The sequence below is a fragment of the Synchiropus splendidus genome, chromosome 19 (assembly GCF_027744825.2).
Source record: "Synchiropus splendidus isolate RoL2022-P1 chromosome 19, RoL_Sspl_1.0, whole genome shotgun sequence".
Taxonomy (NCBI): domain Eukaryota; kingdom Metazoa; phylum Chordata; class Actinopteri; order Syngnathiformes; family Callionymidae; genus Synchiropus; species Synchiropus splendidus.
The window spans coordinates 14,095,967-14,120,473 of record NC_071352.1 but is presented as its reverse complement, the minus strand read 5'-3'; the positions used below and the strand labels follow the sequence as shown (position 1 = coordinate 14,120,473).

The 24,507-nt window shown below is 46.9% G+C and overlaps 2 protein-coding genes across 3 annotated transcripts; one reads left to right on the top strand and one right to left on the bottom strand.

Annotated features, from left to right (window-relative positions):
• Positions 1-510: 510 nt before the first annotated feature.
• Positions 511-9,676, top strand: zgc:158403 (tetratricopeptide repeat protein 39A). 2 transcript variants are annotated; one of them, XM_053852631.1, is made up of 18 exons: positions 511-690; positions 1,331-1,435; positions 1,752-1,883; positions 2,665-2,723; positions 4,450-4,517; positions 4,591-4,655; positions 4,815-4,914; positions 4,973-5,038; positions 5,101-5,209; positions 5,277-5,344; positions 6,088-6,147; positions 6,207-6,368; positions 6,950-7,041; positions 7,116-7,236; positions 7,295-7,406; positions 8,022-8,136; positions 8,377-8,493; positions 8,562-9,673. In XM_053852631.1, exons 1-18 carry the CDS (start codon positions 656-658, stop codon positions 8,674-8,676), a joined length of 1,701 nt encoding a protein of 566 aa, XP_053708606.1. In that variant the 5' UTR covers positions 511-655; the 3' UTR covers positions 8,677-9,673. The 2 variants fall into 2 exon arrangements, with proteins under 2 accessions (XP_053708606.1, XP_053708607.1); XM_053852632.1 differs by lacking the exon at positions 511-690 and adding an exon at positions 911-1,029 and having other exon boundaries at positions 8,562-9,676.
• On the bottom strand, positions 8,479-11,008 carry gadd45gip1 (growth arrest and DNA-damage-inducible, gamma interacting protein 1). Its single transcript, XM_053852633.1, has 2 exons — positions 10,596-11,008; positions 8,479-9,564 (listed from the first exon to the last, which is right to left on the bottom strand). The coding sequence occupies exons 1-2, from the start codon at positions 10,994-10,996 to the stop codon at positions 9,267-9,269; spliced, it is 699 nt and encodes a 232-aa protein (XP_053708608.1). The 5' UTR covers positions 10,997-11,008; the 3' UTR covers positions 8,479-9,266.
• Positions 11,009-24,507: the final 13,499 nt, after the last annotated feature.

Genomic DNA, 24,507 nt, shown 5'->3' with positions numbered 1-24,507 from the left:
ATTCCATAAAGCCCTGTGTATTTAATTGACGTCATTTCATCCTTCAATTTCCTCCGACATCAAATCAGACTTGTTCAAAATTGGGACAAGTGTGTCCCCCTACTGGCCACACAGCGCTACTGTAGCTGCTCAGTTATTTTTGCTTGGCAAGCGGTTGGTTTTTAAAATGTTTTGGATGAAAAGTAAGAAGCGACAGACCTTAAACATAAAAGAAAAATATGTGAAACGGACAAGTCGGACAAGTGAGGAAACACAGAGAAGTTAAGCATTTTATTATTATTTTTAAAATAGAGTCTTTCCTGTCGAAAATATGAATTCATAAAAGTTAATTCAATGCATTTTAAGCACATATTGCTTGTCAAATATTTTTGGAAAAATATAGGTCAATGATTGAACAACTAAACCACCGGTTTCCTGACGCGGAGCGCGCGCACTGTGTGTGCGTGGCATCGCTGGAGGAGAAGGGGGTGTGGTCAGGTGTATCTCCTCTGCGCACGCGCCGACCGTCGACCCACTTGACACGCAGATGCCAGAGCTTGAGAGAGTTTGAGCACTTTAAAACTTCGCCGTTGCTCAATTTAAACCCGCTTTTCAGCCTCTCTGCTCACCGTTTGTTTCCGGAGGTGGTAGCAACGTTTGTGCTGCTGAAGAGAACATGTCCAATGGGAAGGAGGAACCTTGTACAGCGGAGTAAGTCGCTTAAAACTCAAGCAAACGAGATTGAACCTCTTCTGTCGTCAGTTCATGCATATAATCCCAGACCTGTCATTGTTTATCTTTGTATTTTTACCCTTCATCGGAGAGAAATTCAAGGATTTTTTTTTTTTGTTAACGGGGACTTGGTTGAGCAGGTGTCTAGTGACGTCACTTGCTCTTTAAAACATAAATTCCAGCACAAGTTGGGGGCAAAAAGAGCAACAAACGTACTTTATAGCTTTAAATTCTCCGAATGTATGACGTGCTCATTCAGAGTAAAATGTTGGTTGTGTGAATTAAAAACATGGCGGCCATTGCAGTAAACATTCAAGCGTAAGTGTTTCCTTCAAACATTTGGTTTGTCAACGGCTTTAAGCGGAAAGTGAATTGTGTTTGTGAGTTGCATTTGGTAAGAGAAGAATAGCCCTTGTTATATGTTATTCAACCATTCTGTTAAATGTATACATTTATCATCTTAATGTCTTAATAAACACTCTCTGTTAAATGATAAAACAGGATATGGATGTTGGCGAAGGTTGACCATTTAATTCTGAGGAACTCCACTATACGGTTGAAGTCCTGATGAAGTGTAGAGTATTTCTGGTGTAAATGTAGTGTGTGCTCTGTCTGCTAGCTCCTCAGAGATGACCCTGAAAGAGAGTCTGGATGAATGTATGGAGGCCTTGGATCTCTTCCTGAACAACCACTTCAACGAGAGTCTGGAGAAGCTGCAGCCGAGGTAGCGCGGCTTCTTATTTAAGCCCATTTCAACAGTTGCTCGCCCAGGGTGGTGTTGATAAACGTAGGGAAGCGCTGCATGTTGAGCTTCCTGTCAGTCTGGAAGCCGATATGAGAACTCCAGTCCTCCAGGATATGAAGTGTTTGCCGAAGCTGACGCCCAAAGTCTGACTGATTCAACAGTGCTGCAAAATCAACAGCAGTTGACCTACTGGGAGACGCAGCACGAGATATTTACACTTCCTCAATAGGAACATGCTGCGTCACAGCAAGGTTGTGGCAGTGTAAGATTGCGCCTCAAACTCTCCTCCGTGCAGGGTGAACGTGAGCATGTACCACGCTCTCATCTACGCCACGGTTCTGGAGATGCAGGCCATGATGACCTTCCAGCACGACGACATCAGCCATGCAGGGAATACCATGAAGATGGCGCAGGACGTGTGTCAGAGGTCAGCTGCTGAAACAGATGTTTTGGGTCCTCATGCTCACAAACACACCTCATGTTCCGTCTCCTTGCAGCTAATGTTCATAATCTGATCATTTAATGTCGGGTGAGTCAACAGAGGAGCTCCCAAAATGGCTCGGCTTGTTTGGTTATCGGCTTAGGCACGATCAGTGTTTGACTGAATCTGACATCATGTCAGAAACGGCTCCGTCGTGAGCTGAGGCGGTGTTTCTTGGATGGGAACTGGACGAGCCTGCCATATTGAGAGCGGAGGAACGCTATTGCTGTGTCGGCTGAGAAGCCACGGAAACATAGACAGACATTGTTTATGACCAGATCATTGAGGGACCATCCTGAAAATCTTCTTTTCACATTTAAATAAAGCTGGCTTTTATTCATATGAATAATAATAATTATAATGATAAATATTGAATAACATGCACTTCTGGCTTCTCCCTTCAGTGGTGGCCACAGCAGATCATCCTCCTCCATCTCCCCCTGTCCTCTGTGTCCTCTTCTTTCAAACCTACAAACCTCATGTCCTCCTTCACCACCTCTGTGGCCTTCCTCTCCACCTTCTGCCTGGCAGTTCCAACATCTCAACATCTTCATCTACCAATGTACTGGCTTTCTCTCTCTCCTCTGTACATGTCCAAACCATCTCCATCGAGCCCCTCTGTCCCACGTAAATTGTTCTGAGGAATAAATGGAAAAATAAATCTCAAAAACTGCTGTTGTGATGGAAATACAGCAGTTGCTAATCCATGCCTGTCTTAACGTTGCAGGGTTCGAAACAAATCTTCTGGTTTGGTTTCCAAGATCGCTGCAGAACCACTCACTGAAGGTAGCATTCAACCACCTTTGATTCCTGTTCTAAACCAGTCAGTGTTTCTACCACCAGTAAAATACTGCTGTGTGTATTATATAGTTGGATGTTATTTATCAGTCCACTTTCTATTTATATTTAACTTTAAAAATAGAATTATGGAAGCGTATCCTACGGTAAATGGTTGCTCACATGTTCCGTCTCCCTGGATCATTTCAAAATAAGATTTCTGGTGTGACAGAGATAAATGAGGAAGCCAGTGCATCTTCAAGCAGGAAGTGACTGGAGTATTTTAGGTTGTATGTAACTTGAATTTTTCGTATCACAAGTGTAACTTCAGTGGTGTTTTAAATGTGCGATAAATAGAATTGTGACCCAAAGCTCAGTTATATCTGGTCAGTCTTTGAACTGGTGGAGTAGCGGTCAAGTCGTATTGATGATGGTCAGACTGTTTCACATCATTTGTTTGTTTTTTTGATGAGAAAAACAGGTCTAGATATTTAAAAAGATCATTCATACCTACTGAACAGAAGTATTTCCCTCATGAAGGTGGTTCCTCTATTTAAATATATCACTATAAAAGGACCAGATGACTCAGCGTGTCTGACAAACTTTGCTCCTCAGACTGTTGAGTTGTCCGCGTGAGCTGCCATTTTTGAACCCACGAGTGACTCTGATGTACGTTTGTCCAGCACTTTTTCAGAACCAGCTCACCTCTTGCTTCAGGGAAAATTTTATTCCAGGCGTCTAAGTGACTTGTGATTTCATTGTCCCCTCTGCCTGGTGGTGATCCTGCCATCCGGCAAGTCAGTGCCGTCACTGAACTAGTTCGAGCTTGAGGTTCTGAGCTAACAATGACAGATGGGAAGGAAATCAGAGTTGTGTTAGCAGCTGTTAGCACTAGCCAGATACAGTAAGCAGCCAGGTGAATTGGGAGGTGTGGCCCAGTTCTCATGAGAATCCCTGCCCCCCCCCCTGCCCTGGAACAGATAACAGTGTTGACTCAAAGCTTTAGCTGGGTGATGTCAAGCTGGAGGCTTGTAGCCTTGTAGCATCCTCTTCCTCACACGTGAAGCCGTACTGTTTCAGGCTCTTGTCGCCGACTCCCCTTCCCATCCAGGTTGTCTTGACACATCCAACTGTACTCTGGAACGTCTCAGCCTCTGTCAGAACCTTGAGTGAAGGAAGGTCTAGAAATTTAAGTTTAAACTAGCACTGCAACTAAATTATTTTGATCGTCTACAACTACCTTAGTCATCAACCTTAGTCATCAACCCGTGGACAAGACGTCCACGGGTTGATGAACCCGGCAATGTGTCGGATTGTTGTCTCATAAATAGAATAAATACGATTTTTAGAAGTGCGAGTAAATAAACACATCTATATTGTTGAATCACGTTTTGAAACTTAATATTACTATTTAAATTCCGGGAAATGAGGTGCGAAAGACGGGTATGTGTCCTTTGATGTGACCTTTGTGAAATTGTACTTTTGACATTTTGGTCTCAACGATGACGTCCCCTCAGCTTGCTGCAGCAACATGTTCATAGTCAACTAGTTGACTAGTTGTTGCAGCCCTAGTTTACACTGTAGTCCAGGAAAACTAAAGCAGGAACTCTAGCGGGCCAAGCCTCGACCCCTGGGGGACACCCAGGACAGTGGTCCAAGTTTCTCCTGTGTCATCAGCTCCTCTTCCCTTCAAGCTCCTCCTCACATGTTTGTCTGCATCGCTTCATGTTTGCAGAGCAGCTTCACGCTGAAGTGTGTTACGCTGAGTGTCAACTCCAGAGGGCAGCGCTCACTTTCCTCCAGGTGCAGCCGTGCTCCTCCATCAGCCACAACCACGCACCAGTCCGAGACTAATAACATGCAACTGTCTTTTTAGGACGAGAACATGGTGAGTTTTATCAAAGGAGGGATCAAAGTACGTAAAAGTTACCTCATTTACAAGTGAGTAACGCCGCCGTGCTCGTCCACTGGAGAGAGAGAATTCATTTATCCAGATGGAGTCATGCCAGCTTTTCAAGTGTCAATTGTCTGTTCATGTTTTAACAAGTTTGTTTTTCACACACGGCTCCCAAATTCCCTTCATTTTCCATGGCACTCTAGAGAGTTACACTCGTTGATACAGTCCAATACCTGCGTGACCGGGCCGTGTCACAGTCACCTGGTGGGCGGAGTCTCTTTTGGAATGGGTGCTTTTAATCTGGTGAGTTTTATTTTAAGGCTGGTTTTAAAAAACGTTGAGTAATGATCTCCCTTGACAGACGTTATCGATGTTCCCTCCTCGGATTCTCCGGCTCCTAGAGTTTGCGGGCTTCTCGGGCGACAAGGTAGAGAGAGGTTTGTGAGGTCACGTCAGCTCTCCTTCCTGAGCCTTCTCCCCGGTGTTTAGGACTATGGCCTTTCTCTCCTGAACAACGGAGCCACAGCGTTGAACCTGCGCTCCATGCTCAGTGCTCTGCTGCTGCTTTGCTACTACACCTTCCTCACGTTTGTCCTCGGTGAGTTCCACATCACACGGCAGCGGCGGCCTGCACCATCCTAAACCGACTCTGGATCTGCCATCAGGGACCGGGGAAGGGGAAGTGGGCGAGGCCGAGAAATTGTTAGCGCCTTTCAGACTCCGTTATCCAAACGTAAGTGGATTGGTTGAATGGTTTTGCTGAGAAGCTGTTTTATTTGTGGAATTTCTCATTGTGTTGTGAGTACAATAGTGATGTGTGTCAAACAATGTCCTCATTATCCGAGCCCACTAGATGGCACACTCTGTGATATAAGCTTTGGATTTGAACAACCATTTCAGTGACGCCTCCTGTCATTTTCAGACTGAGAGCGCCCCCTACTGAGCTCTGAAAGTGGGCACAGTTTCATGAAGCTTCATCAGCCTCAAGATTACTTTTTGTTTTTGTTGATGATCGCGTGTCGACATTCTTAATGTGAGCTGAGTAAACCTGACTCAGGTCACCTGAGAGTGTTAGTTTTCTTTTTCAAGGTTCTTCAAACGAATCACTGCCCTTAACAAAACAAAATGAAGCCAATGTAGCAGATAAGCTCAGCATAGTTTAGTGGACATCTGCAGCAGACCAAGTCTTTTGGACGCCACAATGGAAGCGGCTTATGAAGCTCAAGGACATGATGCTTCCTGTGGTCTGGGTTGGAGAAGACGTTTGTCCTTTGATGCGCTCAGAGAAATCTCGACCTCGAAACTGCTGCGCTCTTGTAAATTCCTCGTCCACTCCACCTTCTACGCACACGCCAGCCCATCCCAGAGAGCAAACTGCCGCGTGTGTACCGAGATGCCGTGTTCACTAAACACCTTCATGGCTGCAGTGTTTTTATTATTCACAAAACCGGCAGTAAAATGTCGACTTCCCTGCAGGGCGCCATCTTTTTCTTCTTCGCTGGTAGGACGGAGGAGATCAAAGGGAACATCGACGAGGTCTGTGTTTTCTCCTGAGTGTCGCTCCAGTGTTTGATGCAACGACGGTGTGTCACCAGGCGGTGGAGCTGTTCGAGGACGGCTGTAAAGCACAGCAGGCGTGGAAGCAGTTCCACCACATGTGCTACTGGGAGCTGATGTGGTGCTTCACCTACAAGCGAGCCTGGAAGATGGCCTACTTCTACGCCGACCTGCTGAGCCAGGAGAGCCGATGGTCCAAGGTGACATGTTTCACCAGTATTCAGGCGACGCGTTGCCATGGTAACCAAGGGGCGGCCAGAAAAGTGACACACTGAGTCACACTGAGTCACTCACACTGTTAGCACTTTCTGCTACAAAAAATAGACCTGAGAGATCAGAGTCTGTGACGAACGTCATGTTCTACCAGCACACTGTGGTTTATGTAAAGAGACGCAGCGCCACTTGCTGGTCAGTCATGTGTATTACATCGTTGTTGATCGATGGAAAGTTGTGTCGTCACATCTCAGAAACGGGTGAAGTTTAACAGGAAGCTGATTTGTTAACTTGCGGAGTGTGACCATTGACACCATCACATTTGCACGATTTTATTTTATTTCCATGGCTTAAATGGAAAATAAATAATGCAGGGAGAATTCGTTTTTCATTTATTTATTTAGCTACTGTTGCTTCAAGAAAACACATACACATACATTTTTATTATTAAGTTTTAAATTCTTTTTTTTTTTTTTCCATGTATATTGTTTTCTCATGTGGCTGAATTGTCTCAACAGTCCCAGTTTCTGATGACTGAAGTAACCGCTGAACTTGTGTCTCCTCTCAGGCCATGTATGTCTACATGAAGGCGGCCTGCCTGAGCATGCTGCCCGAGGGCGAGAGCCGGCCGTTCGGAGAGGACGAGGTGGAGCTGTTCAGGTGACACTCGGGTTATGAGAGATCCCCGTCCTGGAGGGCGCCAGAGTGACTGCAGCTGCTGCTGTCTTCTGCAGACAAGTGCCCACCTTCAAGCAGAGGATAGCAGGCAAGTCTCCACCAACGGAGAAGTTTGCCATTCGCAAAGCTCGACGCTACAGAGCCGAGCGTCCGATCAAACTGCCAGTGCCCGTGTTGGTAAAGCCGCACACGCCTCTTGTGCTCGTGAGAGCTCGGACTAACACTATGTCTTCAGGAGATGATGTACATGTGGAACGGCTTCAGCGTCATCAGAAAGAGACCCGAGCTGACAGCTGGGATGTTGGAGACGATAGAGGAGGCGCAGCGCACCCTGCTGGAGACTCCTGGTATTACAACCTCCCACATTTGGACACGTGGGTCGATCTTGTGGCAGCACCTCGTCAGAATCGCAACTTATTTCGTGGTTGTAAATGGGGACCAAATTCCACTGAGGTTTCTTTGGAATGAAAAGCCAGTAGGTGTTGGTGTCAGTGACACTTTGATTGTGATGACAAAGAACGGGTCACATGCAGTTGAGGCTTGAGGAAGGTCTCATCTCAAGGTCGTGATTGTGGAGGGAGAATGTCAACAGCAATGTTTAAATCTCTGACATAGAAGCTGGGCTCAAGAAGGACAAGTGCAACACCGAGGTCCGGTTGAGAAAAGACTTCTGTCATTCACAACTGGGACAAACAGGAGGTTTAGCTGCAGTGGAGATCACTTATCCCAGTGAGAGGAACACTGAACCTGCCTCAACTAACACCGAAGCTTCACAGCATTTTGAGGATCCACTTCAAGTTTTGGTGACGGTGTAGATGTGAAAATGGCAACAATAGCTCAGTCATCCCAGGGAGACTCAGAGCAGAACCACAGGTTCTCTGCTGTGCATGTTGCCTCCAGGACAGCTTTGGATATGAGGAAGGAAAGGCATAGTAAGTTGCTCCTCATCACTTTCATTCCAGAGCACGAGTCATCGGCAGACGACCAGTGTCTGATCCACCTGCTGAGGGGCATGTGCTTGAAGAACCAGGGTCTCCTGGAGGCTGCGGAGCAGAGCTTCAACAGCGTGTGTGCTGGGTGAGTTGCAGCCTCGTATTTACCCAGCCAACACTCAAATCTGCCAGCGAGAATCCCACCGTTGGTGTTGCCAAACGGCTTAACCTGAACGTGTATACGAACCTGTGTTTGCTCGGCCTTTTCTAAGTAGGCAAGGTAAATGGCGCCGCCAAACTGTCGCTTAATTATCCGGGGATCACAGTGAAAGTGTCAGTGTCAACAAACCGGTTGGTTAAAACCGACACCTGTGTGTTTGCTCAGTGAGAAGAAGATCAGGTACGAGCACTACCTGGTGCCAAACGCCATGGTGGAGCTGAGCCTGCTGTACCACGACCAAGGCCGGCGAGACGAGGCCATCAAAATCCTGCACAAGGCCAAGTGAGTTCTGCTGCCCTCACCTGGCGCTCCGTGGAGCTGTCACCAACCTTCTCCGTTTCCTCCTCAAGACACTACAAAGAGTACTCCATGGAATCCCGGACGCGCTTCAGGATTCACGCGGCGCTGGCCAAGCTGAAGGCCGACCCCGGCGACGAGGAGCCGCTGGACGCTGCGCACACGTAGACTTGCTATCTGGTTCCTTTTCAGCAAGTCAACGCCGGGGATTTCCACTTGCTTGGGTGCGTGTCCTCTGCTGGTGACCTGGGATGTGATCCAGATGAACTGCTGGCAATGTTTTTAGAGAGGAACATTTAACAGGAAGCCAAGTAGGAAGTGTCACGATAGAAAATTGAATTCTGTTTTAGGGGACATTTTACATGATGATCAACTCGTGTAGAACCATTTTACAGTGGAGCGGTTTTAAAGGACCAAGTCGGAGGCTAAACTTCGATCTCAGCTTGAAGCACAAAACTGTTTACAATTCATCCAACGAAATATTTGTGTTTATTTGCCAATGTTCAGATGTATTTTGGGTCAGTGGCTGATGTTTTCGTAAATAAACCAAGGTATTTATGTCTGTTGAGAAGACTTGAGGCCTTCTGTACATTTATTCACCAAGGAATCGTGTAGAAACGGATATGAGCCGAGGTGTTCAGGTCCAACAAACTAGATGTTGAGTCCAGATGGCGCTGAGCGAAGCCGGAACTTGCCTTATTAAACACAGACTCAGGCCAAGATCTGATGGTTAATTACGTGTGCAAGTCTGTCCAAGACTACGAGGAGGCAGCAGGCGGCGAGACCGCGGCCTCTGCTGCTGCCTGCTCTTCTTTCAGTCTGCGCTTCATCAGTTTCTTCTTCTTCTTCTCCTCCTTCTCAATCTCAGCCACCATTTCCAGAAACTTGGGGCTGCGCGGGTCCACGGCCGTGCCAAAGCGCTCCTTGGCCTCGGCCACCAACTTGGCCCGCCGAGCCTTCTCCTCTTTCTGCTTCAGTTTGCTCTCGCGCTTGTCCCGCCGCCAGTCAGCAACCATCTTGGGCATCTTGGCCATGTTGGCGGCGATAAGCTTCTCCCTGCAATCAAAAACAAAAATGTTTAGCCACAATTCTAAACTTCACTTTAAAGTTTTTAATTGGCCTCTGGTTTCAATTCCACAATTATTGCAGTGTCGTCATTCTGGCCTCAACAAATCTGATTTCTATTCTTGACAGCCACCTGACTGTGTCCCCTTCTGTTTACGGGTTGTGCCGAAATAAAAAGTCCCAAGAAAAACAGACTCGATGACAGTGGGAGTGTTTGTCCATGATACACAACCGTTGGTGTTCAATTTTCAGCAGTACAGAAAATTCTGACACTCCTGAACGCACCATCCGCACGCAACCAAGATGCGTCGGTCAGCGCTTCAAACGCAAAGCAAACCGTTGACATGTTTATGTGTCGCTGTTCGTTTGTTTTTAGCCTGATCAGCTCAAATAGCTCGATCAAACAGCCCAAGTAGATCAATCTACGGTGGCCTGAAGTGGACAAAACGACTCACTCAAGTATTAGTACTCAACGAATTCACTTCAAACATGTAATAGGCCTGTCACAAATGCTTTAATCTAAAGTAGAACCCATAACAATCATCGTCTCCATTCGACTTCTCGAAACCAACTGATGCTGCTGTAACGCAACATGGGAAGGTGAATTGGAAGCAGATAATTAAATACAGGCGACACTGCGGTCAATTTAGTTTAAAGGGATTTAAGCCATAACTACGGTGAAAAACAAGAGAATTAGTTCGCGTGCAAAGTCGACGACAAGCAACAAGCTCGTCGCGCTGAGCGTGTCGATCGTCGCTTCCGGGACTAGCGGAAGTAGTGCGCCACCATTCGTCATGAAAAGGCGTTTCACCACCTGTGGCGATTTCAATTACACCTGCAGGTAAAAACTTTTTTACACTCAAAACTACATGTTTGTGAAGGGTATGCGGGGTATTAACTGACTGGTCATCATAATACACGGATAAAGACTGTGTTTATGGAGCCGTTAAGCGTTTCGGACCATGAAAAATGATGCCGCGTTTGGCTCCCAGTTCCACTACCAGCCTGTTGGCGTCACTCACTTCGCCAGGCGAGCTTGAGCTTCCTCCCGCTCCTTGGCGGCGATGTTCTTCAGCATCACCTCCAGCGGAGGATGCCACTGGTTCTCCTCTTCGATGAGCTGGTCCAGTTCTTCGTGGCTGGGCCACAGCGAGGCAGGCTCGACTCCGGACGCCGAGCCGTACCGAGCGAACAGCTTCCTGTCATAGCGCCTGGTCTTCTGCCACTCCGGGGTGTCTTCGCTGTCCTTGTCCGGGATATACGGGTGGCGGATATTGACTTTCAAAGGTTTCGGGTTGTAGGATGCGCTCTGTACAAGAAGTCCGTTGGCAAGGCTCGCGGGAATCGCTTGTTTTCTGGAAGAGTTGCGAATTAAAGTCCTGCACAGTGACGCTGTCGTCCTGCACAGCACGGGCGCCGCCATCTTTCTGCTGCAAGGACCCGGGAGAGTGGGCTGGCTTCCAGAGCGCCTGTGTCTTTGACCGACTCGCAACTGCTTCTCATAAACTGCGACAAGCGTTTATATTCATGCGCATTTCGTGTGTTGTCTTGTTAGTGACGAAAGCATTGTTTAAATGCGAGAAACACACACAACAAAAATACAAGACACCTAACAAAGAAGATTGACCGAAGGAGGGCGCCATTGTCAACAGCACAACAGCGAAAAAGCTGATGGAAAGTCAGAATCAGAAAACTTTATTAATCCCAAGGGAAATTGTGTTCGTATCATGCTCTGTACTCAACATATCACAATAAATTAAAAAGAAATAATAGTATTAAGTGCAAAAAAGCTATACTAAAGAGCTTAGAAACCATATGAACAATGTGCAGGAAAAAACAAAATACAGTATAATTTACACAAGGATACACAACAACAATGAAAAATCTGTGCATGTTATGTTTTCTCGCATTCCATTTGTATTGTTTATACGTTATAATTCTGACTTAAATGAGGTTAGAGTGCCGTTATTCTTCCCACACAGACTGAAACTTGGGACAGATATGAGATAAATACTCCCAAGTGTGTATCAAATCTCTAGTTAATAGTAAATAATGCTGTTAATCACATAAAATGCGAATTCAACATGTATATTGTGTAGGTAATCTGGATTTTAGTGTTATTCAGGATAGGCCCACAGAGGCATAAGGTTTTCCTTTTATTCTTTTTCTCCTCTTTGTATGAAAGTGAGTCGGTAGCTAAATATGAATGAAATAATATTCACTCATAAACTGCCGGACACACACATGACTTTGCTCCCTTCTTCTTCTTCTAGCTCTTTGTCTTGATCGTCCTCTCTTTACATCATTCTCATTGAGTGACTTCCTCTTCTTCATCTCAGGCTTGGTCTCCTCTCCACATGTCCAAACGGTCTGTCCCCCTGACTTGGTCTCCAAACTTCTCTGGACTCTGACACTGCTCCTTCACCTCATACATCCTTTTATGGGGACATTTCCTTTAGCATTAAACTGCGTCGTAAAGTAAACACTTGTGGATATCAACACACAAGTGCGATCACGTGTGGTTACATGAAACTGGTCTCGCCTTGTGTCTTCTCATGAGTGAGCTACCTGGAGTGGAATGTCTGGCTCCTTGTAAAGATACTCTTAGCTCTATACCCCTTTTCTTTTTTAAAAGAAGTGTGTGTGTGTGTGTTTGAAGTGTAGCAGGTGTGTTATTGTTGGTGCGGTTAGACTCCAGAGCGAGCAGTCCAGCTGAAGCTACGTCATGTGAAAGAAAGGAGCATTGTTGGGTTCCTGTTGCGTCCTCCTCTAGCGTCAAATCATCATGTTCTCACCAGCAAATAGGTTTTACTGGAGAGCGGCTCTTCCAGAGACAGATGTCATCGCTTTTATGTGGCAGGAGCGGGCGCAGCTCTCAGCCGTCATTAAAGATTTAGGGTTCCCACGGCTGGGGAGCCACGCGGGTGAAGGTGGTGGTGGGGGGGAGGCGGGGGACGATAGAGCCCTAATCTGGCTCAGGAGCTGGCTGGTGCCAATTCAAGCACTTCAGGGAGCCCATCACTGTCAGTCACTGGCAAACAAGCTCGTGAGCAGAGAGACGATGAGGAGAAGGTCGAGAAATGACAGATCTATTTCAGAGTGGGGGTGGGGAGGCGGGAGTGTTTCGTTCCTGCCTTGCACCCCAGGTAGCTGGGAAAGACTCCACCCCCTTTTAATAATCAAGACAGTATGGAGGCATAGCTCAGTGTTGCGCTGTAACTGGAAGGCTGTTTCACACGTGTGTCCCTGAGCAAGACACGGAACCCTGGGTTCAGCCTGCACTTTCATTCAGGTGTTGCCTGCACACAGGCTGTGTCCCTGACAGCAAAATGTGTCTGGGACAGGTATAATCTGGGACCTGTTCGGGCACTGGTCCACATGCAGTTTGAACAATGGCTCACACCCGTATGGTTGGCTGGATCCAAATAGCAGGTCTCCGAGTAGTAGCATACTGAAGTTCAGATCCAGGCCAGATCTGACCAAGATCCGGAGCAAATATGACGGTGAGATTCCAGATAGCAGTCCGGCGGATCCAGCCTGAATCTGGTGCGGAGGCGTTAGTCAGTCTGATTCCTATGCGCATTCGACGACTTGTCTGATGTGACACCTTGTCGATGCATTTTATTGTAGCCTCAGTGTCACAAATAATGAACATTGAAAGGACCTTAGTCTTGTTTGGGCAGGACCTGAGCTCAGCAGTTTACATTACTGAACATGACGCGTGAAACAGAACCAGAATATGAGCATAGTCCACTTGCTGCTTCATCACTGTCGCCAACAGAGGGTGCACTGCTCCCTTTGTGTTGAGGCTTTCTCGTGTTTTGTTCCTTATTTAAACTTACAATCTATTCCTGTCTTCTCACCACAAATCCATCCAGCGTCCTTGAATCAGAGTGTCCTCAGAAAGGCAGATGCACGGACTCACACAGACACGCGCGAGGAGCCAAGCCGGTGCCGGCGCCTGCCAAGACCACGTTACTATTTGTTGACACAAAGAAGAAATGATAATAAATTGGGTCTAAATGAATCACTGCTTTGTTGTTCTTGCACAATGACAAGGCTGAAGTCAGAATTTGGCTGGCTGATTCTGATGTGTCAGCGGTTCCCTCAAACACGAGCTGATGTCCAAATAAAAGAGAGCCAAGCAATATTGTGGTTTCCCGGTACTGATGGTACACTGCATGTCCACGCTGACTTGGACCACAAGGTCGTAATCCTCGCTGAGCTGCTGATGAACAGCAAACCTCACCAGGAAGTCTCTTGTTGTTGTCGTTGGCCACGACGGAGACCCAGAAGTGCAGCAGTGGGTTTATAGCTTCACCGTTTCACGGTGTGCAACCATCACAGAGGTGCACGCTGGAGGTGTGATGCAAAGTCTGGGTCTCACACTCTGCTGCTTTTGGAACACATGGACTGGTGTGGAACTTGGAGCTGCAGGAGGCGCACCTGCCAGTGAAAACAGCCTTCGACCGAGGCTTGAGTTACAGAAGAGACGTCTTACATGTGACGCTGTGATCTCTGCGTGGGGAGTGTGATGTTGTGTGATGTTCTGAGAGTCACAGTCGCCACCGTCCCACATCTGGAGCAACGGCTCATCAGATTTGGGAAGATTCTGATCCTCGATGTTTGATAGGAAATAGCCTCCCAAAAGGCAAAGCTTGACCTCTTGATGTGATGGCGGTCCGGGTTTGGCCTCCGGGCCTCGAGTTTGACAGGCAGGAAGACAGTGTGGGTGGTCCACACCGAATGTTTCGACCCAAGGTCCAGTGTGGATTGATTTGAAAACGTGAGCTTCGTACCGTCATCTGTACGATGACTTGCAGTGTCTCCACTCATCTGTGTTGACAAACAGCAGAAAAGACCTGAAGTGGCTCTGACTTTATATTTGTGCTATGGTTTAAAACGGGGCTCTCCAACTGGGGGGCTGCCGGGGGCAACGTCTCGGTGAGGCAGAGTGAGGGGTCTCGTGGTTTTGTCATTGGTCATTTTGCTTCAGTGGTTGTTATACATCGGATATTAATTCTCTTCTGTGGAACAGGCTCCTTTGAAAAAAGAACACCAGTCACCCCACAGATAACTGGCGTGGTCTTGAGGCATCCCATCATGCATTGCAGGACTGAAAGGCCTCTGCTTGTACAGTTTCTTCATCCTTCTGTCCGGGTGTCATCTGCTCCTATTGACTGAATCAGGGTGACAATGGCGGCGTTTTGACATTAGCAGCATGTGAGTGACTTGGTGGTTTTGCTCTGTAATAAAGGTGCTCCCAAGGTAAAGCTGTGTGGGGGCCACTCCCAGGCAGTGGTGGGCCGATGAGGCTTCATGAAACAGTGTCCTCACTTTCAGAGCTCAGTAGGCGCTCTCAGACTCTCTGACTGTCACTACTGTCATGCACCTCGTGGCGGGCATCACCCTGAGGGCCACAAAACCTTAGAAGAAGGAAAAAGAAAAGGACAAATTGGTGTTATTAATGGCTGCCTCTGAGACGAAAGGCCTCTGCACCAACCCGGAGGTGAAGCTTCTGAACATGGAGATGGAAAATTCATAAAACTTTGAACCAATTTGAGTCTAAAATTCCATGTTCTAAGTGACACAACAGTCGTGGATGACAGGTGGAGGACACATCTGTGTCGTGGAGAGCTCAGCAACATGGCTGTGCTGTCAGACAGAAACCCTCCACCTGGCCACTGATGGGAGGATAATGGAGTGAGGAGAGAGCAGAAAAGTGGGGCTCCCTGGACTCCCACTGTGTTGTCTTCCATTTTAACCAAACCATCCTGCTCCTCAGTTCTTCAAATGTAAACACCTGAGGAAGATAACGCGCATGGATCCAGAGTTGGCGACGGTTCAGGCAGTAATGGCCGCCGAGTCCCACGTCGGTAAACAACTGCGCCACTCTGCCCCCGGCACAGCCACAGATATTTTAAATATGTGTGTTTCCAATTAGAAGGCTGCGTAAACAACAGCGATAGCATCTCCTCAGTGATGGAGCGCCCAGTGACTCCCTGCTCTTTGGGAGTCTTGGGGTCCTAATGAGATGATGGATGCGAGCGCGCCGGCTGATGGAGGCGCTGCGTCCACAGTGGCCGCTCATTTCAAAGGAGCTCCATCAACGGCAGACCCTGCTCCACCGTTGAAGCAGAGCTGGGGTCCGGTGAAGATGAATGGTGGTCATTATCAGCTGTTTGGCTTCCTGGTGCTAATATCCAACCACACCGACCTGAGGCCGAGGTTTCGCTGGTGGTGTTTTGGGGTGAAAACACTCCAGCGGCGGTGATGTCACCAGCGTGACGGCTCACTTTACACAGACGTTACTGTGTGCGCTCTCCAGTTGGCGTTGTTGTGAAATGTCATTGGTTTCTATAAAACCCGCTGCCAAACTCGGTGAAAGAAGCACTTTGGTGCTGATGTACCAGACAAGTGAGCGCTGATAGAGCCGTGATGGATCAGATGTTTACACCAGCCGCTTCAGTCGCCAGGTTTTGGCCTCTTTCTTCCATCGATGATATCAACTGGTGTCTTCTTACGGTCACCCGTCTTCATTCTTCTGTGAGGATTGATGGAGGTTTAATGGAGAGCTGCAGCCAGGGGGTTGACGAAACTGAAGTGGCAGGTTGTGGATTTCACCCCTGGAGCAGCAGAAATGGCAATAAACACGACCCAGGCTGGTTAAAATTAGAATCTGCAGGGAATTGTGAAAACACTGGAAAAATACTGCGCCATTCATGGCGGTGAGAGCGGCGTAGCAGGAACTGAAGCTGGTGCTGTGGAGAGCGTGGAGGAGGTGGATGGCTGGAGAGGATGAGCTGGAGTCGCCACGGAGCTTTGTTATCTTGTCCACAGCGGATGTCTAGCTTACGGCCAACAAGCCACTTGAATCCAATATGGTTCACTGACTTTGAAGTTTAGACATAGATGTCTAATACTCTTATGTAGGGTTGTCAGTATCATCATCGGCGGGAAACATGTTGATGTAATGCCTTGGTTGTGATGTCATCAAATGGTTCCAGGAGACCAAAGCCTGGTCGCTTGTTACTCTCCAGAAAGACTGTGGTCAAAGGATACTGTTGAAATAAAAGCAGAAGTAATGGCGCCAAACTTCGGCCGCCATGATGCCGCTCCGTCTGGTCATCTGTGCCGCCGCCTCTCTCAGCCTCTTGGGATGCCGCACAGGCAGAAATATGTTAGTCAGATCCGAAGTGGTTTGGGGGTGTTTAGAAGTGCCCCGCTTCCGTGGTGGAAAACAAAAGTGGAGTCAAGGAAAGACGATCTATTAACACCCGTCTGCATCACACTGAAAAGCAACTGGCTTCCATTAATCTCTCCGGTTGATGTGATGAATGGTCGTCTCGCGGTTGCAGCAACGTTCATGGACCATCAACTGGCGGAGTTTGTGAATTAGCGACGCTTCAGTTGCTGCGTTTAAGAACAAAGTCATCCGCTCTTACGATGCTGATGAGTTTATGGCTGGAGATATTTCAGGGGCGGAGCCAAGGCTGGCTGTTTCATGGGCTCTTCCACCTGGGGCGATGCTGAGTCACCACCTGTGCTGTCACCGAGAAACAGGCATGGCAACACTAATTCTCTGATGTCATTTGTACATTTTGGGGCTCTGTGGTGAGCATGGCGAGGAGGGGGCGCCGCACCAGTCTGGCGCAGACATGGCTCCGACGCTCCCTTAGCTGCGCCGCCACCATCTGTCATCTGCCGGAACATCTGCACACCCAAGGTGCCCTTGTCTGCCAGTGTTAGAGCAGGATGCCTGGCTTCTCCATGAAGGAAACCTGGAGTGATCCTGCGACGCTCGGCCGAGCTACTGAGCCGTGCTAAATATTAGGAGTCTTTGTCATGTGATGCCACCCGGCTGCCGAGCGTGTCTGGCAAACACGACACCTCATCTACCCACTGACAAATTGTCCGGCTCTTGATGAGGCTGCGTTCTTCCGCAGATGCTGTGCTCCGTTTGCTCTTGAGGTTGTGACTGAAATGGGTGTGGAACATTTCAAAGTGTCTTTTCAGTGGAAAAAAAGTACCATAATTTTTGTGGGGGGTGTAGTTGCAAAACGTTATCAAGTGTGTGCTAGCTACAAGCTATCAACGAGCAGCCAGCCCCATTAGCCATGTACCATTTTGCAAGGGTCATATCTTATTTTCCACGTTGCTTGTTGAGTTACTGAATGTTTTTGTGGTGCATAAATGCTGTGTGACTCGACTAAATAGCTCATTTTTCAGCGTCTGTGAAATATGGATTCAGGCAGTCATCATTAAGCCCCACTGATGCTCAACGTTACATGTGGGTCCGGATACTTTTCCTCCATATTTTTGCTTGTTTCCATTAAGCTTACTGACATGGGCCAAACAGTGCAGTACCACTGGAAACCACGGGGGGCAGTGTTGCTTATACTACCCACTACCCATTATCAATGGTGGAAATTAAATTGCGGAAAACAGCGTCACTGCCTCCTAAAAGTCTGACAGATTTTTATTTTCATTTAATTTCAACTCCAAATTATTAAATATGTGTTAATGGCAGGGAATAGAAAAGACTCTGAAAAGTACTGAGTACTTTTTTTGTATCTTTAGTAATGATCATGTTTTAAATCATATTCAGAGTAAGTTAAAAGCTAAACAGCAGCCATAATGTGAGTTTGTTGTGAAGGAGAAAACCTTTTTAATTTGAAATCGAGTTTTGGTGTCGACGGCTCGTCCTCAGATGGCGAGACTCTGGAGAGCTGCTCTTTCTGCTGCGCTTGAGCTGGATTACTGCAACGCCTCACAACAATATGCTCTTTGTCCACCGAGCACTGATCTAATCTCACGGATTACTCTCCTATTAAACGCCAACCGTGGATGTTCTGCGCTGAAAAACACGATACCTAATCGTATCTGGAGCCATGGAAAGTAAAGCAGCGGTCGCAACTTCACCTTGTGCCGGCGCCTGACTCCACCCTATAATTCTAACACCGATAGCTAGTCGATGGCTGCCTGCTAAAGCCGGGGTGGGAGGTTGTGTGAGCATCAGGATTTCATCAGGAAGTAGCTGAACATGAAGCTCAGTGGAGGCCTTGTGGCCTTGCGGCTGTGAAGGAGACAAAAGCAATTGAGGAAACGCCTGTGTGTTGTTGTTTATATGGCGAACGTTTTCTGTTCCTGTGCCCTGAGGGTGAAGTACGTTGCTGATACGACACACTGATGAATGGAACAACTGTATCTTGTGCCTCTGATATTGTTCGGAATATTATTTTCGCATTTTTCAATGTCTTCAACATACTCTAGTGAGCGGCGGGGCAGCACCGTGGCGCCCTCTACTGACTAGCCACCACTATTATAATTCAAATAATTGCTTAGCATTTTATCCTGTCTAGCAAAGAAGGTAATATTTCCCATTAAATGTAGGTAGGAATGTTAGCAAATTCGCGCCTCAACACTCAACCCCCCTGCTGACCGCTGTGTCAGGAGATACTGTAGCTAGCTGAGGGAAAACTGCAATTCTATTCTCAGACTCTGTATGAGTCTGACGTATTCCTCAAAATGCACTCAGTGTCACTTCAACAATCCAAAGCCGCAGATCATTTCTCGGCAAGCCGTTCGTCTATTTAGGTCTGGGAGGTTAAGCGGCGTCGTGGCGGAGTGAAAGGTATCAAGCAGGCGCTGATGAAAAGGAGAAAAACACTGTGAGCTCAACACTCAGCCAAAGCCAAGAAGTCTGGCAGCCGCCTTGAAAAGAGTCTCCGCGAAGCTTTTCAACACGGCCACAACAAAGGCGCTCGAAGCCGCGGTTGCTCACTGGCACTTTGTCACCTGGTTTGTTTACTTTTCTTTGTGCTGAGTCCGGACTCACCTCTGTCCTAATGGGCTCATTAGCCGCGGCCTGGAGCCAGCAGGTTAGAACCCGGGCTGTCTCAACCCAGCGGCCCAAATCTAAATGAGGCCTGGCGGCGCTCTCTGCTGCGGGACGGCCAACAATATGTTTTCATTTTTATACATTTTCATAAGTCGTCTTGCTGGCCTGCGAAGGGGATACTTTACTGGCTTGAACGCCTTCCAGAGAGCAACACGCTGGTTTCTCTGCTGGCTTTCCTTCCGCTGTTTCACAGGACACGTGAGAGTTTGATACCAGAGCTGCTGCGGGCTGTTACTATCTGCCTCAGTGTTTGTCTACCCTGCTCAGAATACTAACACTCAGACTCACAACTCCTCATCTGCCTATACTTTCACTCTTCCTACTCACTACGTCCACTTCTGCTTCTATTTTTGTCATTACACCTTCTGTTTATACTGCCAGTACTACAGCTTACACTTGCTAATGTTAGTACTTCCTCTGCAGCTTTTGCAACTACTTCTAATTATACTTCAAGTTACGCTACTCTAGAACAATTTTATACTGCCTCTATTCATAACTGGATGCTCATTGCCTTTGTACTATCTAAAGCGTGTTTTGACAAGACATCTTCATCAGGTTTTGGCCTCAGTACTCTATGAAAGCTTTTAAATCCCACGCAGAAAACAAGATCATATTGTGGTTCTGATGACTGAAAGTAACTGGGTGGTGTTTATGGATTGGACTAAAATACATTCAAATTAATGTAGAATTTGATCACCTTGATGTCTATCTTTCCATTTACTTTAGTAGTAAATTAGTCCTGAGCTGTGTACTGCAGCTACTACTACATGCAGTACTATTTATTCTGCCATGACTGTCACTGCAACAACTAGTGATGCAAGCGTTTATATTCCTGCAACCACTAATACTAATTCATTGAGCCCCGAAGAATTTACATTTTTTTATTTACTTATTTTGGCTCCTTGTACTCACTGTTCTCCACTTAAATTCACGTTTTTTTTAGAATATTAATTTACAAATAAAATGTGAAACTAAAATGGGGAAAGCAGTGAAATTCAATTTTCATCATTGTCATTCTGTTTTATGGCGAAACCCTTTTGTGATTTTAAATATATAAACTTTATCGTGTATTAAATAAATGTCGTTTCCATATTGTTCTATATCTCTTGATGTTTTTATATGTGGGCTATTATCTCTTGGATTGTGTGCGGAGCCGTCACCCCAGTGTTCTGCTCTGCAGCGAGGTGCTTCTGGGCCTGTGGCAGACCTGATTGGTGGCTTTGTGAGATGAAGAGAGGAGGAGATTGGCTGAGGGCAGACAGACCAGGAGGTAAAACTGCAAGCAGATGGCCGAGCTGGCACCTGTCTCACTCGCGGCTCTGTTGGTGGAGCTGTTTTCCACATGTCTTGAAAACAAGAAGAAGCCAACTCTTCTTTCTTTTCGCCAAAAAAGGCCCTCAGGTTTTAACCGTTCGTTGCCCTGTAATGTCTGGGCCTCTCTGGGGCCCGTACACGTGAGGCCTCCAGAGGAACGCTGCTCAGCAGTCGGTGCGAGGAGGAGTTCAAATCGGACGTGAAGGATCCTGAATCCATTCCTAAATGTCCAAATTCCCACGATTGAAATGTAGAATGGACAGAAGTAAAGCGAACGGACTAGTGCAGTGAAACCCTGCACTACAGCTCACACTTTTACTACTCTCTGTCACCAGCACAAATACTGCTGCTTCTAATTCTTGCAGCTTACAGTACTATTGCTACCACAACAAATAATATCCCTGCGACTATGACTACTAATACTGCTTCTCTTAATGATAACATCGACCAATAAATCTGATACTCCTGCTACGACTCCATCACTGTCTGAACTACTGTTAGTCCTTGTTTGTGCTGGCGTTACTTTCAGCTACTACTTGTAATGTTTCTATTTATATATATATATTTATGATTCCTCTGGAAATACGGCTGTATTTCTTCCGCTACTTTGTAGTACTTCTGTCACTCTTCAGCCTGCTTACCATGCAGGTGTTACCATACACGTGGTACTGCTCCTGGTATTGCTGCTACTCATCTGCGAATGCCACCGCTAATGTGTATACTTCCAACTGTTACTGCTAAATATACTTATGTTACTTTATTACACCTGTCAGTACTAACACTGCAACTTGTATTTACTTGTATTTTTCACGTGTCGCCTACGTAAAGACTTGACTGTGCTCTCATTAGATTGCCTTTACTATTCCGCCAAAACATTATGACCGGTTGCGTCTGACCGTGCGGGTCAGCCTCAGGTCAGCTGGTGCTGTGACTATGGCAGTGCACCTCTTCGCGCCTCCCGCCGCCAGCAGAGGGCAGCAGAGTTCACTCTGTCTCCTCTCACTCACACGCCGAACCCTCACGTCGCCGCGCGTCTGCGTTCACCTGTCAGAGTCTGTTGTCGCTCGCACTTTTCAACTCGCAGTGAAAGTATAACAAGCTGAAAATGGCTGCTTCCCTTCTCCCCTCCCGCTTTATTTGCCTTTCCTCTCCGGGGAGCCGCAAATTGTGTCCAGATTTTCACACATAGTAACTTCAGTGTTCGCGGCCAGTTGGAGCGGAGACAACTGCTAACAAACCTGTAACTATTGGGAGGTCACCTGACGCCAGAGGACAAGAAAATGGTGTTGTTTCAGAGAGAAGAAGTGTTGCTGGTGCCTCTCAATAAGTCACATGGCTGAGTAGATATTTATGTTGACATGCATTTCTAATTATATTATTATTATTGTTGTTGTTGTTGTTATTATATTATTGTTGTGCCATGAAATTCATTCATGTATTTGTCTATTTTTTTATGGGCTCATATATTGTTAAGTCATGCAATTGTGGGGCAGCTTTATGTTTTATGTGCTGCTGTTGCTTGTTTTTAGTGTTTACTGTTCATCTTTAATGTTGCTGCTGTGGTACTAAGGTCATCGGATCTGATCTGAAATACTTTTCTGTTTTGTAATGTTTATAATCGTGAATGAAACTTGAGCCATTAGATTAGTTGTCTGCCATTACTCGCGATTTGAAGATGAATTTTTGAAACATTTTGATTCTAAGAAATATTTTTCTACGTTGTATTTTATGCTATTCACGAACAACTACTTTACACTACTACTGATATACTGCTGCTTCCATGTCCACTGTTACGTAGTACTATGTACTGCAAATGCTAGCCCTGCCACTGCTCATACTACTGCAAATACTTCTGCCAGTTAGTGTAGTTAGTCTCAAACCAACTACTCGTGTACTCGATATATGAGTAGCCACTCGCTGCAACCTCATCTCTGCTGCAGCTCATGCTGTTTTTGGTGTGATTCTTTCATGCAGTTAAACATTACAATTAATACTACCACATACTAGTATTTCTGTTGCAGATACGGCTTGAAAAATATCTGCACTTGAATTGATATTTTCCAAATGAGGTGAAATGTTTTTCTCACAACAAAACTGGATCTCACCGACGGTATAATTCTTAAAGCAACATGAACAGATTAAGTGGCTCTTTATCATAATCTGGGATTAAGGTGACTTCCCCGGAGTCGTGTTTTCCAACTCGGCCAAAGTTAGCCGCCGGCCGAGCCGCACTCGCTGCCACTGTTATTATTACTGTCAAGCCTCCATGTGACCCGGACGGCGGCTCTGCTTTAGAGTCGTAAATCATGATCCAGGTTACAATTATTGGATCTTCTCGCAGCGCGCTGACAGATTTACAGGAATGTTGTTTGTACAGGAAGGTGAGACGCGGGAAGAATCCTGCAGGTACCGGAGAGTTGAGGGAGAAAGAGGAGCCTGTGTTTGCTCTGCAGGCTGGCACTGCCCCGCGCAGGACTTCTGCTGGTGCCCAGAGGTTGTTGCCATGCAACTCGCCGTGCCACACACACACACACACACACACGCACACACACACACACACACACACGAGAACCAACAATGGTCTGCTTTATGAGGTGCCCGCTGGTGCCATGGTAACCCCCTCGCTCTGGGCTCGGCGGGCAGAGCCTCATGCCAAAAAAATGCCATGCTAGTTTTTTTTTCGGGTCTTTTCTCAAACCACGTTGCCCAGAAACCTTTTGAAACTTAATAAGTGAAACCAGTGGGCAGACAAATTACGCCGGGAGAGTGTGGGGGGGGAGAGAAGGTGGACTTCCCGCCTGCGAGGCATAAATTTAGCCCCGAGTGGAGGAAAGTTTCGGATCAGATATTGTGCCACAAGTTTGCACACCCTGCGAGCAGAGAGCTAGTTGGTCCGGGCTCTTTGGTCGCAAACTTTTCTGGGTGACTGGAAGTGATCAGTGTGAGCCGCTGACCTCCACGCTGTTGCGTAACGCTGGTGGAGGCCGTGGGGGGACGGAGGGCTCCACAACTGGTGAGGGTGAGAAAATATGAAGAGAAGTCCAGGGCTCTGAGTCCTGCAGGGTCAGTTCAGATATGTGGGGGGGAGTGAAACCTTGATCACGGGGGCAGCGGCCTGACCAAAGAGGCCCAGACTTGGCTCCCTTGTCGCCTTGCTGCTGCTGGTCTGGGATGAAATGACCTCACCAGAGATCAGAGTCTCGGCAGTGAATGTGATTGGAGGTAAACTGAGAGGAGCTCAAATCCAATCCACTAAGTTTCACAGTCACTTTTTGGAGGCTGATGTGTGTAAAACGATATCGCAGAGCTCTTGTTATATTCCGGAGGGCTTTTGTGTGCAACATTGTGAATTGATGACATTCTGCCATTTAATCTTTGAACGGTTCTGGCTGAACTTTAAAAACACTCATTTGTCAGTGTTTTTGAAGGCTTGGAGTATTTGAAATTAATATGGCTTTTTACAACAGGCTTTTCTTGCCAGTGGCGTTTTAGGATGGAGCCTCTTTGCGACGGTCAATTTTAACCCGTAGATGCACAAATAAATCCCCATACAATAGTCGTATCATAATGTGACAACGCATTTTGCCATTTGTCGTGATCATGGACTCTTTAAGAAGTTGTCTCACAAAAGGAGAGTGAAGTTTTGTTGATGTTGGAATATGGTGGTAAATGTGGACCCAGACGCTTGACCATCTCTTGAAGATCTATAGCCCAGGCTC

What these genes read in the sequence shown, in the direction of transcription:
- zgc:158403 (XM_053852631.1), top strand. Translation starts at nt 656, where the DNA reads ATGTCCAATGGGAAGGAGGAACCTTGTACAGCGGA. An exon ending in CTGGAGAAGCTGCAGCCGAG is followed by an intron (nt 1,436 to 1,751) that starts GTAGCGCGGCTT and finishes TCCTCCGTGCAG; the next exon opens with GGTGAACGTGAGCATGTACC. An exon ending in AACTGCCAGTGCCCGTGTTG is followed by an intron (nt 7,237 to 7,294) that starts GTAAAGCCGCAC and finishes CTATGTCTTCAG; the next exon opens with GAGATGATGTACATGTGGAA.
- gadd45gip1 (XM_053852633.1), bottom strand. Translation starts at nt 10,996, where the DNA reads ATGGCGGCGCCCGTGCTGTGCAGGACGACAGCGTCACTGTGCAGGACT. An exon ending in GCTCAAGCTCGCCTGGCGAA is followed by an intron (nt 9,565 to 10,595) that starts GTGAGTGACGCC and finishes TTTTGATTGCAG; the next exon opens with GGAGAAGCTTATCGCCGCCA.